At 38.8% G+C, this 23,886-nt stretch overlaps 1 protein-coding gene across 1 annotated transcript; it reads left to right on the forward strand.

The window, feature by feature from the left end:
* Positions 1 to 851: 851 nt before the first annotated feature.
* Positions 852 to 13,795, forward strand: GJB7 (gap junction protein beta 7). Its single transcript, XM_059177134.1, has 2 exons — positions 852 to 1,007; positions 11,699 to 13,795. The coding sequence occupies exon 2, from the start codon at positions 11,726 to 11,728 to the stop codon at positions 12,416 to 12,418; it is 693 nt and encodes a 230-aa protein (XP_059033117.1). The 5' UTR covers positions 852 to 1,007; positions 11,699 to 11,725; the 3' UTR covers positions 12,419 to 13,795.
* The last annotated feature ends 10,091 nt before the right edge of the window (positions 13,796 to 23,886 follow it).

Here is a 23,886-nt window from a genome sequence, read left to right on the forward strand (position 1 = left end):
CTCTGTGGTTCTGTCTTCTCATCTTTAAAATGAAGGCATTAAATTTCATGACATCAAATTCATTTCCAACTGTGAAATTCTATTTGTAAGCTATTCTTATTCTAAGAGGAAAATGATTTCATTTCTATTTCCACATATCTTTAATTTTAGCTGATTTCATACCTAAGAATAAAAAGATAAAGTACTTTCTCTTTCTCTCTTCTCCCCCTCCCTTTCACATCTGTTCTGTACATGCAAAATGTCTATTATTGATGCTTCCTGGTTTTGTGAGAGTGATTTTTACTATGTCTCCTTACTTTCTGAATTTCTTTTTTTTTCTTTTTTTAAGATTTTATTTATTTATTTGACAGAGTGAGAGATCACAAGTAGGCAGAGAGGCAGTCAGAAAGAGAGGAGGAAGCAGGCTCCCTGCTGAGCAGAGAGCCCGATGCGGGCCTCGATGCCACCATGACCTGAGCTGAAGGCAGAGGCTTTAACCCACTGAGCCCCCCAGGTGCCCACTTTCTGAATTTCTAAGAATAGCATATATGATATGAAGTCAAAGTATATTCATCAAAGATACATTGACTTAAATTGTTCTTTTGCCTATTGTCTTTGGTAGATATGTTCTGATAAATAATCTTGGAAAATCGTTTAAAGAGATGAAACAACTCTCATTGTTCCAGTTTCTTTGTGTAGATGATTACAAGGTTTTATAAAAAGAGATATTCAATGAACTGAATGTACGTGAATGGCCTTGTGTTAGTTTTTCCAGTTTCAATTCTCTTTTAACATTTATTGTAAACAGCAGAGACCCAAGAGTTCTCATCTAAGTTATGAGCCAAAACAAATGATCAGGTTACACCTGTTTGGCTTATGCTACCTTGGAAACTGCTGGACTCCATTTGCCTGAGCTTAAAGCAATAGCTTCCTCTCTGGGAAATAATAAAATCAGTTCATGATTTTTTTAATCAAATGAGCAACCAACCGACTGGCTCTCTTCTTAATCTCCACATCTGTGTCAAGAGGTAAGTTAAGCTTATTTCTCTTACATTACGGTTTGTTTATTTAATGGGAAGATGGCATTTCTTGTAATCAGGTAGTCATTACCTCTTTCCAAAAAGTTTTGCTGAGAGAAGTAATCCTAATTATTACAAGCTAGATGTCCTGCTATCCAGTTTTGTGCCGCATCACAGATGCCCCTTTGGGATAAGCTACCTCTAAGAAAAATTGCCCATGTGGAATGTGTGATGGATCTGAGGGCTTTGGCGGCTGTGGCCAAGTCGGAACACCTGGCTTGAACACATCCACTCATGTGAATGAGTGGGACTTGAGGGCATAGAGGAACAGCACAGGACCTCTCGTGGCCCCTTCTGTGTGGCTTGAGGACAAATTTTGCTCTGTTCCTAAGAGGGGGGACCTCTAAAAAATGACAGTGCCTTGGGACCCCTTTGTGGCTCAGTCAGTTAAGCATCTGAATCTTGATTTCTGCTCAGGTCATGATCTCAGGGTCCTGGGATCAAGCCCTGCATCTGGGCCCTGTGCTCAGTGGGGAGTACCCTTGGGTATTTCTCTCCTTCTCCTTCTACCCCCAATCCTCACTCACGCACACTCTCTAATAAATAAATAAATCTTTAGAAATTATTTTAAAAATAAAAAATAAAAATGGCAACGCCTTTATTCTGACAGGAAATTAAAATACCAGGCAAGCAGTATATATATATATATATATATATATATATATATATATATATATATACACACAGATAGATATATATCTATCTGTGTGTGTGTTGGCCCGTGTGGGTACTGTTCTACTCAGTATTGTTCATGAACCTTTAGTGTTGACAATTTATTTTTTTTAGTATACCATTATTTATATGTATGAAACCTAAAATTAGATGTGAAGTAATTTTATAATCACAGGTTAATCCTTAGACTTATAGCTCTTATGATCTATATTTATAAAAGAAAAATCAAACATCACAAAACCAATAAAATTAAAAATTAAAGTTTAGTGGACAAAAGATATGGTTTGGCTGAAATTAAATACTACTTATTAAGAGAATAAGATACTGACAGCAGAATCCCAGATTCTTTTTCTTTAATATTTTATTTATTTATTTGACAAAGAGAGAGATCACAAGTAGGCAGAGAGGCAGAGAGAGAGGGGGAAGCAGGCTCCCTGCTGAGCAGAGAGCCCTGTGCAGGGCTCAATCCCAGGACCCTGGAATTGTGACCTGAGCTGAAGGCAGAGGCTTTAACCTACTGAGCCACCCAGGTGCCCCCAGAAGCCCAGATTCTTTGAAGTTGGTCCTACCTGTTGCACTGTGGGTCAGGTTATGGCTTTTTCTCCCACCACTTGTCTCCATTCAAACTGCCAGCAGGCTTCATTCATTCACGCTGCACTCTCAATAGCCTATGAGTACTGAAAGCCTGTGGCAGTCCTCAGGTATGAGCTAGTCATCCAGCATTGGTCTGTTTGTTTAAGACCATAAAGACAAAATATACACACGTAAACTTCTCACAAACCCTTGAGAATCTAATGACAACCCCTCAGGGTCACAGATCATGGACTGAGAAACACCTTGCTTTAGGGATTTTCCAGACAGGTTATTGCTAAAAATGAAAATGCCTTGTATTAAAACAGGGGGTTTTATGGAATTTGCAAGTGTCAGCAGGTGGTGGAAAGAGGCCCTTGAGAACAAACTATTCTTCAGAGGTTAAATAATTTGTGTACAGGGTAGAACAGAATTATTAGAGAACCAGAAAACCCAGCATGCTTCAGGGAGCTGGAGATCAGTCATTCAGGATCTGTGTTCTGCTCCTGGGATTTCTTTCTTTCTTTCTTTCTTTTTTAATTTTTTAAAAAAATTTTTTCTATTTATTTGACAGGGAGAGAGATCATAAGCAGGCAGAGAGGCAGGCAGAGAGAGACAGGGGAAGCAGGCTCCCCACTGAGCAGAGAGCCCCTTGCGGGACTTGACCCCAGGACCCTGAGACCATGACCCTGAGACCATGACCTGAACTGAAGGCAGAGGCTTAACCCTCTGAGCCACCCAGGCACCACTGCTCCTGGGTTTTCTACTGATTTGGGGGAGTCTTGCACAAACCCCTTTCTTCTCTGAGTTTCTCTTTCTTTATCACCACACACAGACCTTAGCTGCTTCACAGGATGGAGGTGGGGGATACATGAGATGCTGAGAGACACTTTGGAAATGCTCAAGCACTACCTAAGGGCAGGTACTGTTATTACTGAGACATGAAAGGAGCTGAGTGTGGAAGCTGACACTGTTTTCAGGGCTTGTCCCTGGCAGTCTGCAAGGATATTGGAAATCCAGTGCCCCTCAAACCCAAGTTTCAAAATAGCACTTTCAGAGCAGGACTCTAGCTCCTGGCAGTGTTTTTGTGCCCATTCAGAGCATAGAGAAGGCACTTGCTTGCAGATAGCTGAACCACACTGGAAGTGAGGCTTCAGTGTGGGGGGAGTTGGTGGCATAGCAAAGGCTCACTTAGCAATAAGTGAAGGACAGGTGGGCAGATGCTCAGTCCCAAAGGCTTAAAAAACTCAGGTGTATGATTCACCCCAAGGTGAGTCAGCTCTAAGGGACTCATTAACCAAACCCAAAGGGGCCTGATTTATAAGGTGGCTCTCCAGAGACTGGAACTCTTGTATGTAGTAGCAGGAGAATATCCTTGCACAGTTTAGGGAATCTTTTCAGCAAGAAAGTTATGACTCAGTGGTTGGTAAATTGGAGGAATGAGAATCAAATGACTGTAATGGACATTTAATCTAGGATGTAGAAAATTCTGACATGTTAACTATCCTTGCTCCTACTCTATGGTTATTGCAACTAATTTTCTCAACTAAAACTTGTACATGTTCTCATTAGCTCTGACATCAGCATATTTGCAATAGGGTTGTCCCAGAAAATCCAGAATCCTTGGTTGCAGAAAGAGTGTTGGAGTGTTTTATATTTGTACATTTTCCCTGTACATAGAAGTAGGCAGACACTGAGAAGGTCTACGTAGTTTCTACTCACCTAGCATTCATGCGGAGCTCTATTCTCCTGTTGACCTTTGCTGCTGCATCATTATGCCAGGCCCACATGGTTGATTAGCTTGTTTCTTCGTTTACTATCAACTTTATTTAGGGACACTCTAGTTGCTATGATGGGAAAATAAAATTCCAATTTTCACCTTGACGTTTAGGGTCTTACATAATTTTACACCCTTATATCTACTAATATTCTAGTATTTTCCAGATTATCCCAGGAATATAGGACAGATGGCCTTTTTGAGATAGTTTTCTTATACGAATTACTAATCTTTTCCAATGATGCTTTTTAGTTATTTCACACTCAAAGGAGGTATTTGTCTCCAAATTCTGAGTTACTTGATTTGGTCTGATTATGCTTTCCCTCCAGGATGTCATGTTTTATGGAGGCCTGTGACTGAGGCCTTTGTCAGTTAGTAGAGGGCACCAGGGTGGCTCAGCTGGTTAAGCATCTGCCTTGAGCTCAGCTCAATGATTCCAGGGTCCTGGGATGGAGTTCCACAGAGATTGCTTCTCCCTCTCCCTCTGCCTACAATTCCTCCTGCTTGTGCTCTCTGTCTGTCTCTCTGCCAAATCAATAAATAAAATCTTTAAACAAAATCAGTTAGTAGAACCTCAGTATAGCTGGTAGAGGATTTTTTTGTTGAGCTTTTGGGGGTCTTTCAACTTTCACTGGTTTGATAATGATGATGATATTTAAATTGGTATTTGTTATGCATCAGGTGATATCCCCCAAGTGCTTCAAATGAATTTATTCATTTATACCTATTTACTCATAGCTATACTAACACAAATTCCTTCTAAGAGTAAACTCTGACATGTACAAATTTATTTCTTCCTCATATTCATTTGGTTGTGACTCCTGGATATGCAACACGCAGGGGACAGTCATTTTACATTTTACATTTTAACACAATTCTTATCCAAAATCTCCATTTTGAGGATCAGCTCTCTGCTGTGAAAAGAAGGGTCCAAACAATTTGTCAATCATTATTCTTAAAGCATTCCCACTCCTCATCCCCACAGAGCATGGGCGTATGTGCAACCACATACCCTCTGTCTCCACTTCCCAGATACATTTCATCTGGGAATTTTAATAGAATTATGAAATAGTTGTATCAACATTAATGCCAATAATAAAAAAACCCTTGCTATAAGCTTAAGATTTGAATTATATGAGTAAATAGGAATGGATGGATATTTCCTACTAATATTGATATTAGAGATGACAGCAAAGTGATATGAAAATTAATCTCTCATCTTTTAGCTCAATATTCTTAGTGTGATCAGTGTGAAGAATTAAGGCCCTTGGCGACCATATGAGTGATTCATTCTATGGCAAAGAGCAAAGAAATTTGAGATTGAATAATTCACCTGAGAATCAACATTCAATTTTGCTGTTTCCTTTTTTCTTTTTTTTTTCTTTTCCTTTCTGTTCTGTGTGTGTGCATACTTCACGAAATTTTTATATTTCATCTTATGTTCCCAACATCTTATGTTCCTAACAAACTTCATGAAGTCAGCTTGAAAAATATTAGTATCCCCTTTTTATGGACAGGGAGAATGAACCCTCAAAAAAGTGAACTTCTTGTCTATAGTGACATAGCACAGGACAGCCCACTGTGACCTCTAAGGCTCTATGTGACCTGGCTGGACCTCCTTTTCCAGCCTCATCTCAGACCATCTACTCTTCACTCACTAAGGTCCAGTCACATGGACTTTCCTTCTGTTCCTCAAACACATTAAGTTCATTTTGTCCAGCCATTCCATTTTCCTCGGATGTTCTTCCTCATAGCTTCACATAGTTGACTTCTTACCACTTGGGGTTTCATCTGAAGGCCACCTCATTAGAGAGCTCTCCCATGGCCTCCCAGTCCAAAGAGACTCTCCTGGCCCCATCAAAATTACATCATTCTGCTTGTGCTTCTTCACAGTCTTCATCATTATCTGATATTCTGCATTTATTTATTGTCTCTCTCCTTCTCTAGAATATAAGCTCTATGAGAGCAAGGCCCTTCTCTATCCAGCTCAGTCTTGTATCTCAGCACCCAGAGCATATACTTGTCACAGTTCTTTTTTTAAGGGAGAGAGAGAAAGAATTGGAGTGAGAGAGAGAGAGTGAGAGTGAGCAAGAAAGAGTGGGTGGGGAGGGGCAGAGGGAGAGGAAGAATCTCAAACAGGCTCCATGCCCAGAGCAGAGCCCAATGTGGGGCTGGATCTCACAACTCTGAGATCATGACCCAAGCCAAAGTCAAATTGGATCCTTAACCTACTGAGCTACTCAGCTGCCCCTTTATTTTATATTTTAAAAACTGTCCTCATCCTAGTAAATGTGAAGTAATATCTCATTGTAGCTTTGATTTGCATTTTCCTAATGACTAATGATGTTAAGTATCTTTTCATGTATTGACTGGCCATTTGTATGTCGTCTTTGGAGTTATGTCTTTTCAAATATTTTGACCATTTTTGAATTATTTTTGTTGTTGAGTTTTAGTAGCTCCTTACATATTCTGGATATTAAAACCTTACCAGATACATTACATACAAGTATTTTTTCTCACTTTGTGAGTTGTCTTTTGGTTTTTGTAATAATGTCCTTTGATGAACAATGGTTTTTAATTTTGATGAAATCCAATTTATTTTTTCTCTTTTGTTGTTCATGCTTTCAGTGTCATATCCAAGAATCTATTACCAAACTCAAGATCATAAAGATTTACCCCTTTGTGTTCTTCTAAGAATTTTATGGTTTTGACTCTCATATTTAGGTCTTTGATCCATTTTAAGGCAAGTTTTTAAATGGTATAAAGTAGGGATCCAACTTCATTTTTGTTCATATGGAAATCTGATTGACCCAGCACCTTCTTCTCACCTCCACTTTTAATTCAGATAAGATGTTTGGGGAATATTTGCAATTTCCCAATATTATTCCTGATATTAGTAATACTGAATATTTTACTTCCTGAAAATATTTGATTAATTGAATTTTCCAAACTAAATTCTTGTGCAGTTAACTGCTAGTTCTTAAGAGAAAAGAGAAAGTCACAGGAGAACTAGTACATTAGAATTGGCAAGTAGAAACTCTTTAAGGTAGTTATCCATAGTGGTTTAATAAAAGAGATAATTTAAAGAGTTTTATTAAAGATAAAGCGATAATCTGAATTATTATTTAATGACGTTGGGGTGCCTGGGTGGCTCAGTCTGTTATGTGGTTGCCTTCGGCTCAGGTCATAATCCCAGGGTCCTGGGATCAAGCACCATGTTGAACTCCCTGCTTAGTGGGGAGGCAGCTTCTCCCTCTCCCTCTGCCTGCCTCTTTGCCTACTTGTGCTCTCTCTTTATCTTGTGGTCAAATAAATAAATAAAATCTTTTTTTTTTTAAAGAAAGAGATAAGAATGATGAGCTAATGATTTCAAACTAATAATGACTGCTTTCAAATGCTTCAAGGGCCATTATATGAAGATTCCTAACTTACCCACCTTCATAGGAAAAAAGCTAGGGAAAAAAAAATATATATATATATATACTTACAATTGGAAAGACTTCCAATTTGACATCGAAGAAAGGCTTTTAATGGCAAAATAATAATGATGATGATGATAATAATAATGCTTATGGATCGCTTACCATGGGTCAGACTCTGTTTTGAGCCCAACATGGCTGGTACTATTATCATCAAAGCTGAACTTGGACTTGAACCTGAGGAGTCCAACACTGTGCCCAGGCTTTTATTCACTGTGCTAAACCACCCTTGTTAAAATTGAACTAACATTAGAACACCTCTCTCTCCTGAGAAAAGCCATGGTCTTTCCATTAGCAGAGAACTTCAAAATAGGATAGATATTTATCAGCCAAATGAAATTCATAATCCTATCACATTTGATGGTATCAGTCTTCCAATTCTACTCAAACACCAGTTGCTTTTTTATTGCTCTCCTTTTAGCAAAAAAGTCTGAATCTACTCTTGCCTTCCTCCCTTCTCTAAAATGCCCAGCAGGGTGGCTTTCAAATGCTTTGTAACATTAATAAATACCCTTTTGAATAATATGGACAAATGCTCAATGACACATGTTACAGGAAAACATAATACCCTTTGTTTTCCCTTCTTAATCTTTGGGACTTTGTTTTATAATTCATGGAGACATTAACCTTTCAGGTGGATTTGAGAATCCTTTTTATTTAATACAATTTTGTTTGTATTCTGAAAACCCAAGGACAGTGAAGAATTTATTCCCTGCTCAATAGAGCACTGTGTACATGTGTCTTTGTTTTCTCTGAAACGTCTCTTAACCTTCGTACATTTCCTCAGGGCTCTAGTGTGTGGGCTTACTACATATTGTTCTCTCTATAAGAGGTAATGTGACATGCTCCAACAGGTGTGCTGCTATAACAGTATCCCAATTTTCTTAACATCCTCATTTCCCTCACACCACCATTTCCATGATACTCTTTCAGCTGAGCTATAGAGAAAGCAAAAACTAATTAATTTTTGTAATAGAAAGCAAGATCTGAAATGGCAAGGATTTCACCTGAGAAATCACAAAGTATATGAGTGGCAGACCTGGAGTTCTAGCCCACATCTTCCTTTTTTTTTTTTTTTTTTTTTAAATAAATCATAGCACTTTTTATTTTTTTTTTTTTTCACAGGTGAATTGTACCAAACATTTATTTTTTAAAATTTTTATTACATTCAATTAGCCAACATATAGTACATTAATTTTTTATTTCTTTTCAGCGTAACAGTATTCATTGTTTTTGCACCACACCCAGTGCTCCATGCAATCCGATCCCTCTCTAATACCCACCACCTGGTACCCCAACCTCCCACTCCCCCGCCACTTCAAACCCCTCAGATTGTTTTTCAGAGTCCCTGGTCTCTCATGGTTCACCTCCCCTTCCAATTTACCCCAACTCCCTTCTCCTCTCTAACTCCCCTCGTCCTCCATGCTATTTGTTATGCTCCGCAAATAAGTGAGCCCACATCTTCTGATGAGAGAGTTAAGAGAAGTGATTTTTACTCAGAGAGATTTTGCTTCATCTCCACAGGGCACATTTGGAAATGTATGGACTACATTTTTGGTTGTCTGAACTGGGGGCAGGAGGTGGTACTACTGGCATTTAACTGGTAGAGGCCAGGGAGACTGCGAACCACCTACAATGCACAAGACAGCCGCTCCCACAAAGAATTTATCCGGACCCAAGTTTAATAGCGCTACTGTTGGGAGGCTCTGTTTTAGAGTGATGGAAATTGGATTTGAACGCTGCTCTGCATCTTACTCAGTACACATGGGAAAGTGGCTTCATTTTTTAGAATCTGCTTTCTCATCTGAAAGAACAAAACATCCACCACCATAAGCAAACAAACCCAAGCAAAAGCAAACAGAACCCCACTTTCCAGAGTAGTTGTGAGAAACCAACTTAAAAGCACTGAACAGAGAGTGCTGAGCATACAATGGGCCCAACAAAAAAAATTCGGGGCCACACCACAGCATTCAATTATAAGACAAGATAGAAGCCAGGAAGATATCACTGATATGAAAAAGAAGGCTCCCTAGCATCCTATCAACTTTTTAAAACTTTTAAAAATAGAAAATTCAATTAATTAACATACAATATATTATTAGTTTCAGGCACAGAATTTAGTGATTCATCAGTTGCCTATAACACCCAGTGCTCATTACATCAAGTGCCTTCTTAATGTCCATCACCCAGTTACCTCAACCTCCAAACATCTCTCATCCAGCAACCTTCAGTTTGTTTCCTATAGTTAAGAGCTTCTTATGGTTTGCCTCCCTCTCTGTTTTTATCTTGTTTTATTTTTCCTTCCCTTCCCCTATGTTTTTTGTTTCTTAAATTCCACATGAATGAAATCATATGGTATTTGTCTTTCTCTAACTTATTTCACTTAGCATAATACCCACTAGTTCCATCCACATTGTTTCAAATGGCTTGATTTCATTCTTTCTGATGTCTGAGTAATATTCCATTGTGTGTGTGTATACACATACATATATATATACACACACACATATTTTATATACACACACATATATACATATAAATATATCTCTCACATATTCTTTATCCATTCACTTGTCTATGAACATCTGGGTTCTTTCCATAGTTTAGCTATTGTGGACATTGCTTCTATAAACATTGGGGTGCATGTACCCCTTCAAATCACTATTTTTGTATCCATTGGGTAAATACCTAGTAGTGCAACTGCTGAGTCATAGGGTAGTTCTATTTTTAACTTTTTGAGGAACCTCCATATTGTTTTCCCGAGTGGCTGCACTAGTTTGCATTCCCACCTACAGTGTAAGAGGGTTCCCCTTTCTCCACATCCTTGTTAAAATCTGTTGTTTCCTGACTTATTAATTTTAGCCATGCTGACCTGTGTGAGGTGGTATCTCACTGTGGTTTTGATTTGATGCCAAGTGATGCTGACCATTTTTTCATGTGTCTGTTGGCCATCTGTATGTCTTCTTTGGAGAAATGTCGATTCATGTTTTCTGCCCATTTCTTGACTGGATTTTTTGTCCTATCAGCTTTTATATGAAAAAGAGCAAAAGAGATGGAGAGAGGTGCAAGATAATTAAGCATCATCAAGGACATAGTATGAGGAGACCAGAAGAGATGATGAGACTGGAAATGGAAAGGTGTGGGAAGGATGTATAAGTGAGAGAGATTTCGGCAGTGACCTGGAAGGAAATTTGAGAGATATTTAGGAGGAATTGGAATTTGGAGAGCAATTAAAAAGGGGCATGAGAGAGGAGTCCAGGATGTATGTGGGATATCCAACTTGGGCGCTTGGGTATTGGTGATGCCATTGAACAAGAAAATCAAAAGGCAGGATAGATAATAAATTCAGCTGTAGATATAACAATTTTTAGATGCCTGGGACATATTTAAATGCTAACCAAGAGGCAGTGAGGTCTGGAAATCTGGGGAGGAGCCAAAGATTTGAGAGTTAGGAGTCTGAAAGCAATAGTTGAATCCATGGGAATGGGCTGTAGAGCTGGAATGAGCATTTTGAGGCAAGATGAGACGGACCCCTCCCTCTAGACTGGGTGGAGCAAGTTAAGTTGGGCAGGGATGTAAGTGGGTCTGGAAGGGTGAGGAAACATGAGTTTGAAGAAATTCTTATTGGAGAGAATCATTTTTCACTATCAGACTGTAGGCAAGCTCAGCTGTTGATATAAGATATGGGATACAAAGGGAGGTAAGTGCAGTGACTAACCTTTAGGGATTGGGGAGGGGCACTAACAAAGTGGAAAAAGTGAGTAGAGATTACAACTTCAAGAAGTGGGTATGTAAGGGATATCTCAAGGTACCAAGGTTACCTTGGGATTCATATCTGAATTTTTCTAGATTAGTAACAGAACACATCCATCTTTATAGAGAAGCAATAAACTGAAGAATTTATTTGTTTGAAAATGGGTATAGTGTGTGCGGGGTCACCAACCAAATTCCAAATTGAACTGGGCATGAGATCAATTGTATATACAGACTAATTGTGTTATCTCCATGCTTGAAAGTGAATCCTCAACATCCAAAGTTGAAATTTGAGTTTCTTTTCCACAATCCCATAATCAAGTAAGACAGTGAAAATGATAAATGAAATAAAAATAAATGAATCATGATGAAATTGTTTTCTTTTGCAGAATCTTACCTTCTTTTGAACCCAAGTCATGAGTTGGATGTTCCTCAGAGACCTCTTAACTGGAGTAAACAAATACTCAACTGGCATTGGACGGATTTGGCTAGCTGTTGTGTTCATCTTCCGTTTGCTGGTCTACATGGTGGCGGCAGAGCATGTGTGGAAAGATGAGCAGAAAGAGTTTGAGTGCAATGTGAAACAGCCTGGTTGTGAAAATGTGTGTTTTGATCACTTCTTCCCCATCTCTCAGGTCAGACTTTGGGCCTTACAACTGATCATGGTCTCCATGCCTTCACTTCTGGTGGTTCTACATGTAGCCTATCGTGAGGGTAGAGAGAAGAGGCACAGAAAGAGACAGTATGTCAGCCCAGGTATGATGGATGGGGACCTGTGGTACACTTACCTTATCAGCCTCATCGTTAAAACTGGTTTTGAGATTGGCTTCCTGGTTTTATTTTACAAACTGTATGATGGTTTTAGTGTTCTCTACCTTATGAAGTGTGACTTGAAGCCTTGTCCCAACACTGTGGACTGCTTCATCTCCAAACCCACTGAGAAAACCATCTTCATACTCCTCTTGGTTATTATCTCATGCCTGTGCATTGTGTTGAATTTCATTGAACTGAGTTTTTTGGTTCTCAAGTGCCTTATTAAGTGCTGTGTCCAAAAATACTCTAAAAGTCTTCAGTCCTCAGCATGTGAGCCACAACCTCAGATATGTTGAATGTGGTGAAATGGGAACTCCTCCCTTACTCCAGAATCGCCATTCGAATTTGGCCACAAGCTCACCCCATCAAGATAAAACAAAGCTACTTTTTGACACGCAAGAGGGTTAGACAAGGAAAACCGGCATCCTTTCTGAACAAGATATGAGCTACACTAGAAAACAAAGGGCATCAACCTTCATAGGATTTAGGATTCCTTTTTTTTTTTTTTTAATTTTCAATATGTGCTCAGTTGTATACACTAGACAGAGATCTCATTATTGTAGGGTTCTAGTGGGTACATGAATTGTGTTTGAATAGTTAATGGCAGATTAGTCTGAAGAAATTCAACAAGCAGCATTCTTTTAAATGCTTAGATCCGTCAACCGGAAGATATAAAAAGTGACACTTCTGAAAATGTGATGGCCTCCAAGCTGAGGTTGAAGCACTGGCAATCTTTCCAGAGTGGCAGCCTAGGCTCCCCTCACTCAGCCCTACTTAATATCTGCAGAGAAAGAGTATGTTGAGGGTGGGGCAGCAGCTAACCAGGGCACACAGAAGCACACACAATGACACTCAGTAAGAAGGCCTGGCCTGGAGAAATGACCACAGGGCCCAGGACTCTGCAAGTCACGACTCCCTGGTTGTAAGTGGACTAGGGGAGAGGGAAGAAAGCCATCATTTGTGGTCTCCAAGTTGATACAATATTACCAGGAGATATTCCACTTAAGCCTGAACTAGGAGGCACCCGAAAGGGTTACTCTAGAGACACAGAAGCAGGTCCCAAAGAGTACATTGACCTGAAGCAGGGTAGGATCTAGAAAGAGAACATACCCAGCTTGATAATTACTTGGCACTTCTACCATTGAACATTGAACTACTTTGTAAATTTCTGTATTTGTTGTATTTGTTTTTTATAATCAGAAATTCAGAATGTATTCCACAATATATCATAGTTTGCCCACAATTTACTAGTACATCTCTATCTAGATAATAAAATGTGTACTGTGCTATTACATTGGTGTGAGAAATGTAAAAAATCAAATAAAAATGTTTATTATTACTTGATTGGGAGCCTAGATTTTAGGTTTTGTTTTTTGTTTTTAAGAGAGAGGGAGAGGGCACATGAGCATAAGGGGGGCTGGTGGGAGGCAGAGGGCGAGGGAAAGAGAGACTCTTAAGCAGGCTCTACACACAGCGTGGGATCCCACAACCCTAAGGTCATGACCTGAACGGAAACCAAGAGTCAGAGGCTCAACCAAATGACCCAATCAGCGACCCCTTACTTTCTCATGTTCTTTAAAAAATCACAGATATATTATTTTTGGATTTAATACTCTAATGGATGTGCACTTATCCAGAATAAAAATGAAGTGGTTTTGTTGTGTTGTCTGTCATTGATATTGTTACTTGATTGCACTATTATTATTCTGTGAAATAAACCTTTTCTGACAGTTTCAGAACACGATTTGCAACCCTGTTTGGTAATGATAGCTCAGAAATCATTCTTCCCCACTGGGAATTTTTTAATGAGACTACAGTGCATAAAAATGTAATTTTAACTGAAACCGATTTTGTCATGTCTTCCATGGCCTTGCCCTCTTCAGCAGAAAGCCACTGCAATTCATGCATAATGAATGTTATTTCTGTCATTATCTACAAACTGTGTCACCAACAGTGGTCATAATCTGCCTTAAAGACTGTGCCCTGGACAACACAGAGAAAGGTGAACTTTGTGGTTTTCCCCGTCTTTCAATTTATGCCTCAGATTCCCACACTGTTGCACTCATAAGGCTACATCCATTTGATATGAAAACATCTCAGCTTCACAAGTGCAGATAACCACTGAAGGCCTCAAAGGAATACATACAAATTTTTGACAGTGATGGGGCTTAAAGAAGTTTAAGGTTTTTGAGGCCCCGATCTTAGCACAGAGTCTAGAAAATTGGGTTTCAGTGCACAGAACTGGATTGGAGACGGTTTTTCAGTCTGAGAGTAAATTTGCTGTCAAAGATGTTTTGAGGAGCTCAGTCTCTTAGCATCAGTTATGACAACAAATTTTGCTCTGGGGAAAAGAATGGGTGGGACATACGCTTTGCTTGCTCTCCCACTGCACATGGAGAGAAAATGGAAAGGTAGTAGGAGAAAGGACTGTGAATAAAGTTGCTTAGACAAGAAGGGGAATGATTTTTAAAAATTTTATTCCTATTTTTATAAAGATTTATTTGACAGAGAGAGAGAGAACGAGAGAGAGATCACAGGTATGCAGAGAGGCAGGCAGAAGGAGAAGGGGAAGCTGGCTCCCTGCTGAGCAGAGAGCCTGATGTGGGGCTTGATCCCAGGACCCTGAGATTCTGCGATCATGACCTGAGCCAAAGGCAGAGGCTTCACCCACTAAGCCACCCAGACGCCCCCTTTTTTCCCCTTTAGAAGATGCAAAGCATTTGATTGAAACTGGCACTTAAATTTTGACATCTTTATTGTTTCTCTTATCAATAAATTAAAATTTATTGAGCTATGATCAATATGAAAAAGACACTGTGCTGTACCTTCAGAGATCTATAATTATGGCCTCAAGAAAATCTCCACTTTCGTGGAGGTGCATGGAGGTGAAAATGGGGGCAGGAGGAGAATTTCACACTTGTGTCCTGGATTGACATGGTCACCTCACTTGACTTGACCCCCCTACAACACTGATGCTCAGAAAGTAGGCAATAACCTTTGAACCCCAAGATTCAGTCACTTCCTTTCAGGGATATACATCTAGTAAAAGTAGAGTTAGTGATCAACCATGGTTTTTCCTTAAACCACTTTCTCATCTCATCAGTCTTCCCAGATCACTAAACAGTTATCTTCTTAATGTCATTCAAGCCATTCCTGAGCTACAAGTTACTTTGGCTTTCTACACTCATCCCCCAAATCTTTCTGGTTACGGATTTTGTCTGTGGCCACAGGGTTTCCTTCTCATCGAAGCTGGAGGGAATTTTTTTTTTTTTTTTCAAGTGCCTGTATGAAAGAATGCCTAGGGCTATGGTTCTAGGCTTTCCAAGGAAATTAAATCAACTTCCTCAAGACAGAAAGATTGCAAAGTTAGGAGGAGAGGAGAAAAAGGCAAAGACCTGAGAATGTTTGAATTGTTCAATCCTGCTGTTCTGACACAGGCTTCCCCCCTTCCCACTCCACCCCAGCTTTCTGCAGTTCAGTTAAATGAAAGATGAATTCCCCATTTTTGCTTAAGCTGGTTTAAATAGGGTTTCTGTATCTTGCAACTGGAAGAATCATAATAAAACCATGTTCTTTATACATTTCTTTCCCATACAATTAAAAAAAGAGGAGGAGGTAGGACACTTCTCTTGTACTTACTCTCCCTTTTTAGGCATCGAGCATCCTAACTTTTACATGTGTCTATGTATAGAATGTTTGAGTGAATAGGCGGAGAGATGTGGAAGGATTTCAACATTGGTTACGATAAAGGAGAGAGAATTATTTTTCTTGATAAGTCTTTTCACTTTTGTGTTCTCAAAAATTTAATAAAGAAAATAAAGCAATTAAAAGCCCAAAGTGCCCCATCCCAACATGGGCATAGCACACCTTCCTCAAATACTGATGCCAACTTATTTCTAGTTTATATTTTATTTCTGTATATTGCTATATTAATAGCACAGAGCACAAAAGAGAGGGTGTGTCCCATTTCTGTAAAAAAAAAAAATGGTGAGGAAAGCAAGAACCACTGGTGGAGCGTTTAAAGGCAAAAAGTGTCAGCATTCCTTTGGATTTTATGACAAAATCCCAAGGAAGGTGTTCTGGGAGAAACTGACCAGAAGCTCTTTCTTTAATATAAAATTGGGTCTTTCTCACAGAGCAAATCTTCCTTCAGCTGTAAAGGATAACGGTGATTGTGGGGAGTTCTGAGAAATTTCCACAGACCTATCTTGTCTCCACTGTGTCAGGGAAATTTTCTTATTCTAAGTAGATTAAGATCATTTTTTAAAAGGCTGCGATATATCATATATTATTTGAAAGCAAAGTAAAATGAGTTCTGCGTGTTGCCCAAATAGGTCAACATTCCATCTACTTAAAGGTGAAGTATCTGCTCCTTCCCCTACTATGGAGATTTAATTTTCTATCAAAAAGAAAAATACTGTTCGGAGTGATATATGTAACTTCTGTTAATTTTGTCTTGAATTTTTTTCAGATATATTAGTGCTGTCAGAGTCAAGATGGACAGATGGCTGTGGTATAGAACTGTCTGTACAGAATAAAAGGAAATTGAAGAAGTGAATTCCAGTTTTCTATCCTTTAGAAAAAGGTCACTGTTGAACTCTGTGCAACAGGTTGGGTCCAAAGGAGACAAATATTAAGCAATCCCATTTTCACTTTCTTGCTATAAAAATTTCATTAACTAAATTGATGATCATCAATCCCTTGCAACTAAAAGAAGTATTAGTCATTAGGTTAAACAAGTGCTTTCATTTATAAAGCATTTATTTCAAAGGGCAGTCAGTGCAGTAACTTGAGATTTGACTTTCTATGGGAGACTAGCAAATGTGATAAACCAATCTTCTCAGAGAAAATGGCCTCTAATTACATTAACTTGATGACATTAAAAACTACTCACTGTGGCTAAGGTGAATGTTGTCTTATTCATCTTTCCATATCCTGTATCCCCACAGCTTAGGTACTTAGGAGTTCAAGGTTTCTTGAGAAAAAAATCTGTTCTTTTTGCTTCTTCCTTTGTCTACCCAACCATTTACTCTTCTTCATCTAAAAGAATTCTAATTTTGTTGAAGGTGGCAATGTCCCCAGCTAAAAAGTCACATTTCCAAATCTTTTATCCATGTAAAAGCAGCAGCATGAAATCTTATCAAAACAAGATTTTTGGGGGTGCCTGGGTGGCTCAGTGGGTTAAAGCCTCTGCCTTCGGCTCAGGTCATGATCCCAGGGTCCTGGGATTGAGCCCCACATCGGGCTCTCTGTTCAGCAGGGAGCCTGCTTCCCCCCGACCCGCCTGCCTCTCTGCCTACTTGTGATCTCTGTCAAATAAATAAATAAAAATCTAAAACAAAAACAAAAAAAAAAAACACAAGATTTTTTTTTTTTAAGATTTTATTTATTTGACAGAGATCACAAGTAGGCAGAGAGGCAGGCAGATAGAGAGTGAGAGAAGGAAGCAGGCTCCCTGCTGAGCAGAGAGCCCGATGTGGGACTCGATCCCAGGACCCTGAAATCATTACCTGAGCCGAAGGCAGCGGCTTAACCCACTGAGCCACCCAGGCACCCATAAAGACACAAGATTTTTTGACCAAGGCTTTGGGGAAAGTTAAAAAGTAGGGCTGACCTAGCTTGAATGCATCTTTTCACTTCCCAGCCCCTTTCTGCCTGAGACATCATAGCTAGAGCTGCAGTAAGCATCTTTCTACCATGCAGTGGCTTTGAGGATGGAAGAATGACCTAATGCATGAAGAAGCAGAAAGAACTGCTGGGACATTTGTTGCCATCTGTCATGGAATTGCCATATTAGCTCTGAACTGCTTATTTCCATGCTTTTGTTTTTGTTGTTATGTGAGATGTAACTGCTACCTGATGTAAGCCATTGCCTTGTTAGGCTCTTTTACTTATAGCCAAAAATAGTTCCTGACTACATTCATGTTAGTGATTAGGGTGAAGATACAGAAGATACGCTTATCTACTGAAGACAAAAGAAATGATAGGTATTGGGGTGCCTGGGTGGCTCAGTGGGTTAAAGTCTCTGCCTTCGGCTCAGGTCATGATCCTAGAGTCCTGGGATGGAGTCCCGCATCTCATGGGGCTCTCTGCTCAGCGGGGAGCCTGCTTCCTCCTCTAACCCCCCCCCCCCCCGCCTGCCTCTCTGCCTACTTGTGATCCCTGTCAAGTAAATAAGTAAAATCTTAAAAAAAAAAAAGAAGAAGAAGAAATGACCAGTATGTTGAATGCCAGACAGAAAACATGATTAAAAATTTCAGTATTTTGTTCAGAACAAGTTGGATGAAATGAAACAAGTGGTCATTCTGTATCGAGATTTAAAAATTTAATATGAGACAAGGATTGGTGTTAGTTCATAATGTAAAGTCCTTGGAGTTTAAACTTACACTTTAGAAATGAGCAAAATGTAATATAAGACTATTGAAAAAAAGTTAATCTTGTGTTATTAGAATTTTGTGTCCAGATTATCAGGAATGATCTTGAAAGATCTTGAAAGAGAAATAACTTATTATATGTTTCAAAGAACCAAGACTAATTGGTGAACGTCAAAGAGATAAACATTTTTATCTAATACATAAATATTCTATTAATTTGAACTACCTCAAAATGAAATGACTGCCCAATAAAGTAGTGAGAGCCCTAACACTGAGAGAGATGATAAAAAGATTCCTGAATTGTACAGCAGGTATAGCTAAATGACCTCCAAACTTCCTTTTAACTCTCCAAGATTCTATGGTTCTTATACCCAGAATATATACTGTGTAATGGCAAAATAAGACATCGTGTTGGTTATCTTACTATATAAATCTAATACCATAGAAAGATCTCTAATAGAGAATCACCTTTAAAAAACAAATTTCATGTACAGTAAGACACCTCTTTAAACAATTTAGGCAGTTCCTAACAAGATTTATCTTTCTTAAAGATGTTATTTGTCAGAGAGAGAGAGAGAGAGCACAACCACACAAGCAGGGGGAAGGACAGAAGGAGAAGCAGACTCCCCACTGAGCAAGGAGACCAACCCAGACTCGATTCCAGGACCCCAGGATCATGACCTGAGTGAGCCAAAGGCAGACTCTTAACTGACTGACCCACCCAGGTGTCCCAAGATTTACCTCCTTGATAATCATGATATTGTAGTAACATGTAAGGTACTTAATATTTTGTATAATTATCGTTCTTTTCTCAACCTTGAAAAATCTAGTTTCATTTCAAGGCTTGGATCAAATATTTCTACCAGAGAGCATTTTTAAAAATGTAAAATGGAATAAATACCTATGTCATAGGTTGTTAACCAGATTAAAGATAATCCATGCAAAGCATTGGTAAACAGAGATTATTTTTTAAAAATATTAGGTATTGTAATTAATAACACATGGCTTTATTATATCACTTATCTCTATATAATTTGTGCATTTATCTCCCTCTAAATTATGAACATACTGAACTGTAGGCTAGAGCCATGTCCTTTGCCATTGTACCTTCAAGGCTTAACCCACAGGAGTAGCTCAGCAACAACTAACATATCCATGAATCTTACAGCCTAACCATGTTGCATGAACTAAAAAAATCATGGTATCCTGGAATGGAAGAAATCTTTAAAATGTTTATAATGAGAAGAGTACAAAGCAGAATGATAAAGTGACTTGTTTATTACATGAAGTGATGGAGTAATAATACTGGATTTTTTTTTTTAAACTCCAAATCTATTTGTTCAGAAGTTTTCTGCACAAAATTGTTTCGAAGATCTTTGGAATATTGCTAACCCATGTAATAACCAACTGCATTGCTCTCCGTTTTTGTTTTGTTTTGTTTTTACCTTAGTGGTCAACTAAATTCTGATTTTGTGGGAATGACAATGTGCCCAGCTTAAAAAAAAAAAAAAATGCACATTTCCAAGTCTCCCTTGCATGTAGAGGTAGCAGTGTGACTACCTTTTTGTCAAAACAAGTTTTGTGCTTTCAGGAATGTTAAAAATATGTGTAATACAGAAAGGTGACTCTAGCCTGTTTCATTGTAAATGGTGCTCTATTAAAAAAGTCAGTCATTTCCCAATTTTCAAAATTGTACTTCAGTAACTGTTCAATTTATCTTAAGTACTCAAAAATAAAAATGACCACATCTTAGGCCATGTCCTTTATAATGTATAAATTAAAAAAATGGAAAAGTAATTTCTGGTTCAATTTTTAGATCTTGGCTCTACACCAGATTCCCTATGTTAGTTTGCCATCTTGTGGCCTCTTACTCCTGTGCAACTCATTATCTGACCACCACACACTCACACATCCACTTTTCCTTTGTTTTATATGCAGCATATAAGTTAGATGCACAGCAAATTTCACTCCCAGACCAACTTCATTCCAGCAAAGGTTGACAAATCTGTAGTCCGAAATACAAATGCTGGCAGCAACAAGTGAATAATTAAAAAAATATGCTCTGAGAGACAAGTACTTAAAAAACATCTGAATATTTATTGAATAGAACATGCATATGTTTGCTGAAAAGGAGTTTACGTGTGTTTTTTTGTTTTTGTTTTTGGTGAAGTCAATATATGAACATGGCCTCTGATAAAGATGGGAAAGCAAGGTAATAACAGGATTTAGATGTAGATTTTACCAAATCAAAATGGTGACATGGTCTTTCTTCCCATTCTGACAAAATTATAAAATCTACTACAATGTTTGCTTTCTCTGCTGAGGGTATACATACGTGTGTGTGCGTGTGTGCGTGCGCGCACACACGCATATATACACCATTGTGACTACAATTTAAATTTTCCTTCAAGCAGTATTCTAGGCTTAACTTCTGTAACACATGGGTTTCTCAGAATAGATGAGTCAAGTGGTGACATATGAATAAAAACTGTGACAATTACCTCCAATACCAACTATTTCCTATGGCTGTGTGAGTTGACATTTAATGAACTCAGAGGTCTGACACAGTTGTTTATTAAATATTATCTATTGCCCTTATGAGATAGATAATGCCTGATTTCAGTCTTCAGCTCCCCAAACCTCCCTTCCAGGATCTTTGAGCTCAATACTTTAACTGTCTCTCCCCTAATTGCCCAACTCAATGTACCAAAGACCTCTGACGAATAGCGCATGTCTGTCCTTCACTTCAGGGTTGCACTTCTGAGAAAAGCTGCCCACACAGACATTATAGCTTGGGCAACGAAAAGGGAAAGAAAAAAAAATGTATCCATCCTATAGGACTGGGTTTCTGCCAATACAGTTTTAAAATCGAAATTCATTTTTTCTCTCATTTTTGGGAATAGTGGCTTTGACAGAACAAAAACAAGTTAAAAATCTCAGTGATTACACACAACCCACCATTTTATGGTTGAAAGGCTTACAGCATTATACAGAACATTCTGGATGTTTCTGGTCATTTCACTTCTAACAGAACAGCTGCTGTCTTTTCATACTTCTGGCTAATCAACTTTGGCTGGGGAGCTGGTGTAGGATCAAGATTTTACTGGAAGAAACGAATTGCTTCAGTTTCTCATTTTATACTGGTAACATGTAGACTACATTAAGAAACCTATTTTTAAAGTGTAAGACAACATATGCCATGACATGTGACAGAACTTACAATTTTGCCTTATTTACTCCTAAGTATATTGCACTGCCTTCCATATTTGCAATGATAATTTTCACTATGTAATCCTGACGCTCTCCACAATCATCCTTTGCTTTGAAACGGCAATACTTTCAGCCAGCAGGACGGTAGAGAAAGCATTCTAAGTGAGGGCTCAGACCTGTTTTGCAGGTTTGCTATTACAAGTCATTACATTTCTCCAACTCACTGTCCTCATCAATAAAAAGGTTGCTACTTTTTCTATTCCTCCTATGGGACAAGGCTTATTTGAGAATTCCATTTTAAATTGCCTACATAATGGTAAGACCACCATCCAAATGCCGTCATGGGATGAGAAAATTCCCTTTAAGGGCATATACTTGAGAAATTCCCAAACTTTGTAATGTTCCAGCTTTAAGAGGCTGTTATGAAGGTTTAGTAAATACTTTTAAGGGGTTTTTTTTGAAACTTTCAAATAAGTAAATATAATAATGTGTTTACCAGCTGTGTTTTAGGGTTGGAGGTATGAGTAAGAATTGCCAATATGCTTGTTTGAATATTTGGGCTGTATAGATTGCAGAAAAGTTTTTCCCAATATGTAAGAGATTCTCTGTATATCCCATCCCCCCTCCCACCCAAGTGTTTAAGTGTTGGTTAACATTTTGAAGTCTCCATTATAAAAAGGGTTACTTTGGCTTGGTGAGGAGGAGGGCACACTCCTTGTAGGGCTGACTTCTAGGTACCTGTTTCCGATGAAGAACTTCCTGGTGTGATCTGCTCCTTAACAGTCTGAAAACTACTCTGCGTCCTCAAAAGCCCAGTGATTTAAATACTTCACTGCTACAGAGGGACCACAGCACATGAGGCCTATCATTATCACTCTGATGTGCCATTCCTCTTCTTCAACCTACCCTGGGTGACAGAAGCTTTTAGGCGATTAGGGATAGTAGTACTTAGTACTCAAGGCTGTTTTAAGGGCAGCTTGCACAGTGAACGTCCTTTTGACATGCCCATAGTTACTTTGAGGGAACTCTGAACACACACAAGAATCTGGAAGCTGAAATGGCAGCAAACAAAACACGTGACTACCAGTTTCAATTATAGGGCTCACAATACACACCAGAGAGAGAGAAGACAGCTGGTCAGAATTCATTCAACCCCTCTACAACTGCTTATTTTCTTCTCTTAGCTTCTTTGGTTTAATAGTACACAGCTGCAGCAAAGATCCCTAGTAGTAAGCCCTTTGTTCTTCTGTGCTCCCTACCTTCATCAACACAGCTACCTTCTTCATGGTGCCAGACTTGACTCCAGAAGTTCATCTATTCCCCCCACCTTGGAATCAATATTAACTGTAAACAGCAAACAATATATTTTTGTGTGTGTGTGTGTGTGTGTGTGTGTGTACAAACACATGTAACAACATTAAAAATGTCATTTATGAATTATCTACTAATCGCCTCGGGGACAATTCTCTTCAGCTACCACGACAATTATTACATCATTTTAAATAAAGACATTGAGAAACTTGTTACTTCATTTGGCTGCCTATGTTTCCCAAATAAAGGCATATATAAGCTCTGGAGTCAATGGATATGGTTTCAGTTCTCAGCTATGCCACATACTAGGTGTGTAACTATTAGGCAAGATAGTTTTTCCCTATCTTACTCAATTTCATCCTAAAATGAGAATATGAGCACCTAAGAATTGATGTAAGAATAAATGGAAATACAAGGAAAGTCCTTAAGCACAGTCTAGCACATAGCAGCCAATAAATATTAACTGTTACTATCACTAGCAGATCTGAAACATGGGACCTAGGCCTGGGAGAGCTTGGAATAGCAGATTCTCATTAGACTGTAGTAGCCTTGGTCTTAAAGAAGTATTCACCGTACTACCTCCATTCTTACTATTCTAATTCCTCTCCCTGACTTGTGCTTAACCCTTTCAACTCTATTATGTTCTTTAAAGAGTTATGTTTGCTACTTCACAAATTTGTATTCTGCAGCCTTAACTGAATCTGGATCTCCCAAGACTACCGGGCCAAGAGGATGTAAGAAGCTACTTTCCCAAACTCCTTCCATGTCCCACATAGCGTGGAAGCTTTCTTCCTGACAAACCTCTTAATTTGGCTTTATTCCCATCATACTCTTTGGTACCACAAGACCTCCAATCCCTGGACTCTCTT

The sequence above is a fragment of the Mustela lutreola genome, chromosome 6 (genome assembly GCF_030435805.1).
Source record: "Mustela lutreola isolate mMusLut2 chromosome 6, mMusLut2.pri, whole genome shotgun sequence".
Taxonomy (NCBI): Eukaryota; Metazoa; Chordata; class Mammalia; order Carnivora; family Mustelidae; genus Mustela; species Mustela lutreola.

Bases quoted from the DNA above. Each gene is read 5' to 3' on its own strand.
- GJB7 (XM_059177134.1), top strand. From the start codon at position 11,726: ATGAGTTGGATGTTCCTCAGAGACCTCTTAACTGGAGTAAACAAATAC.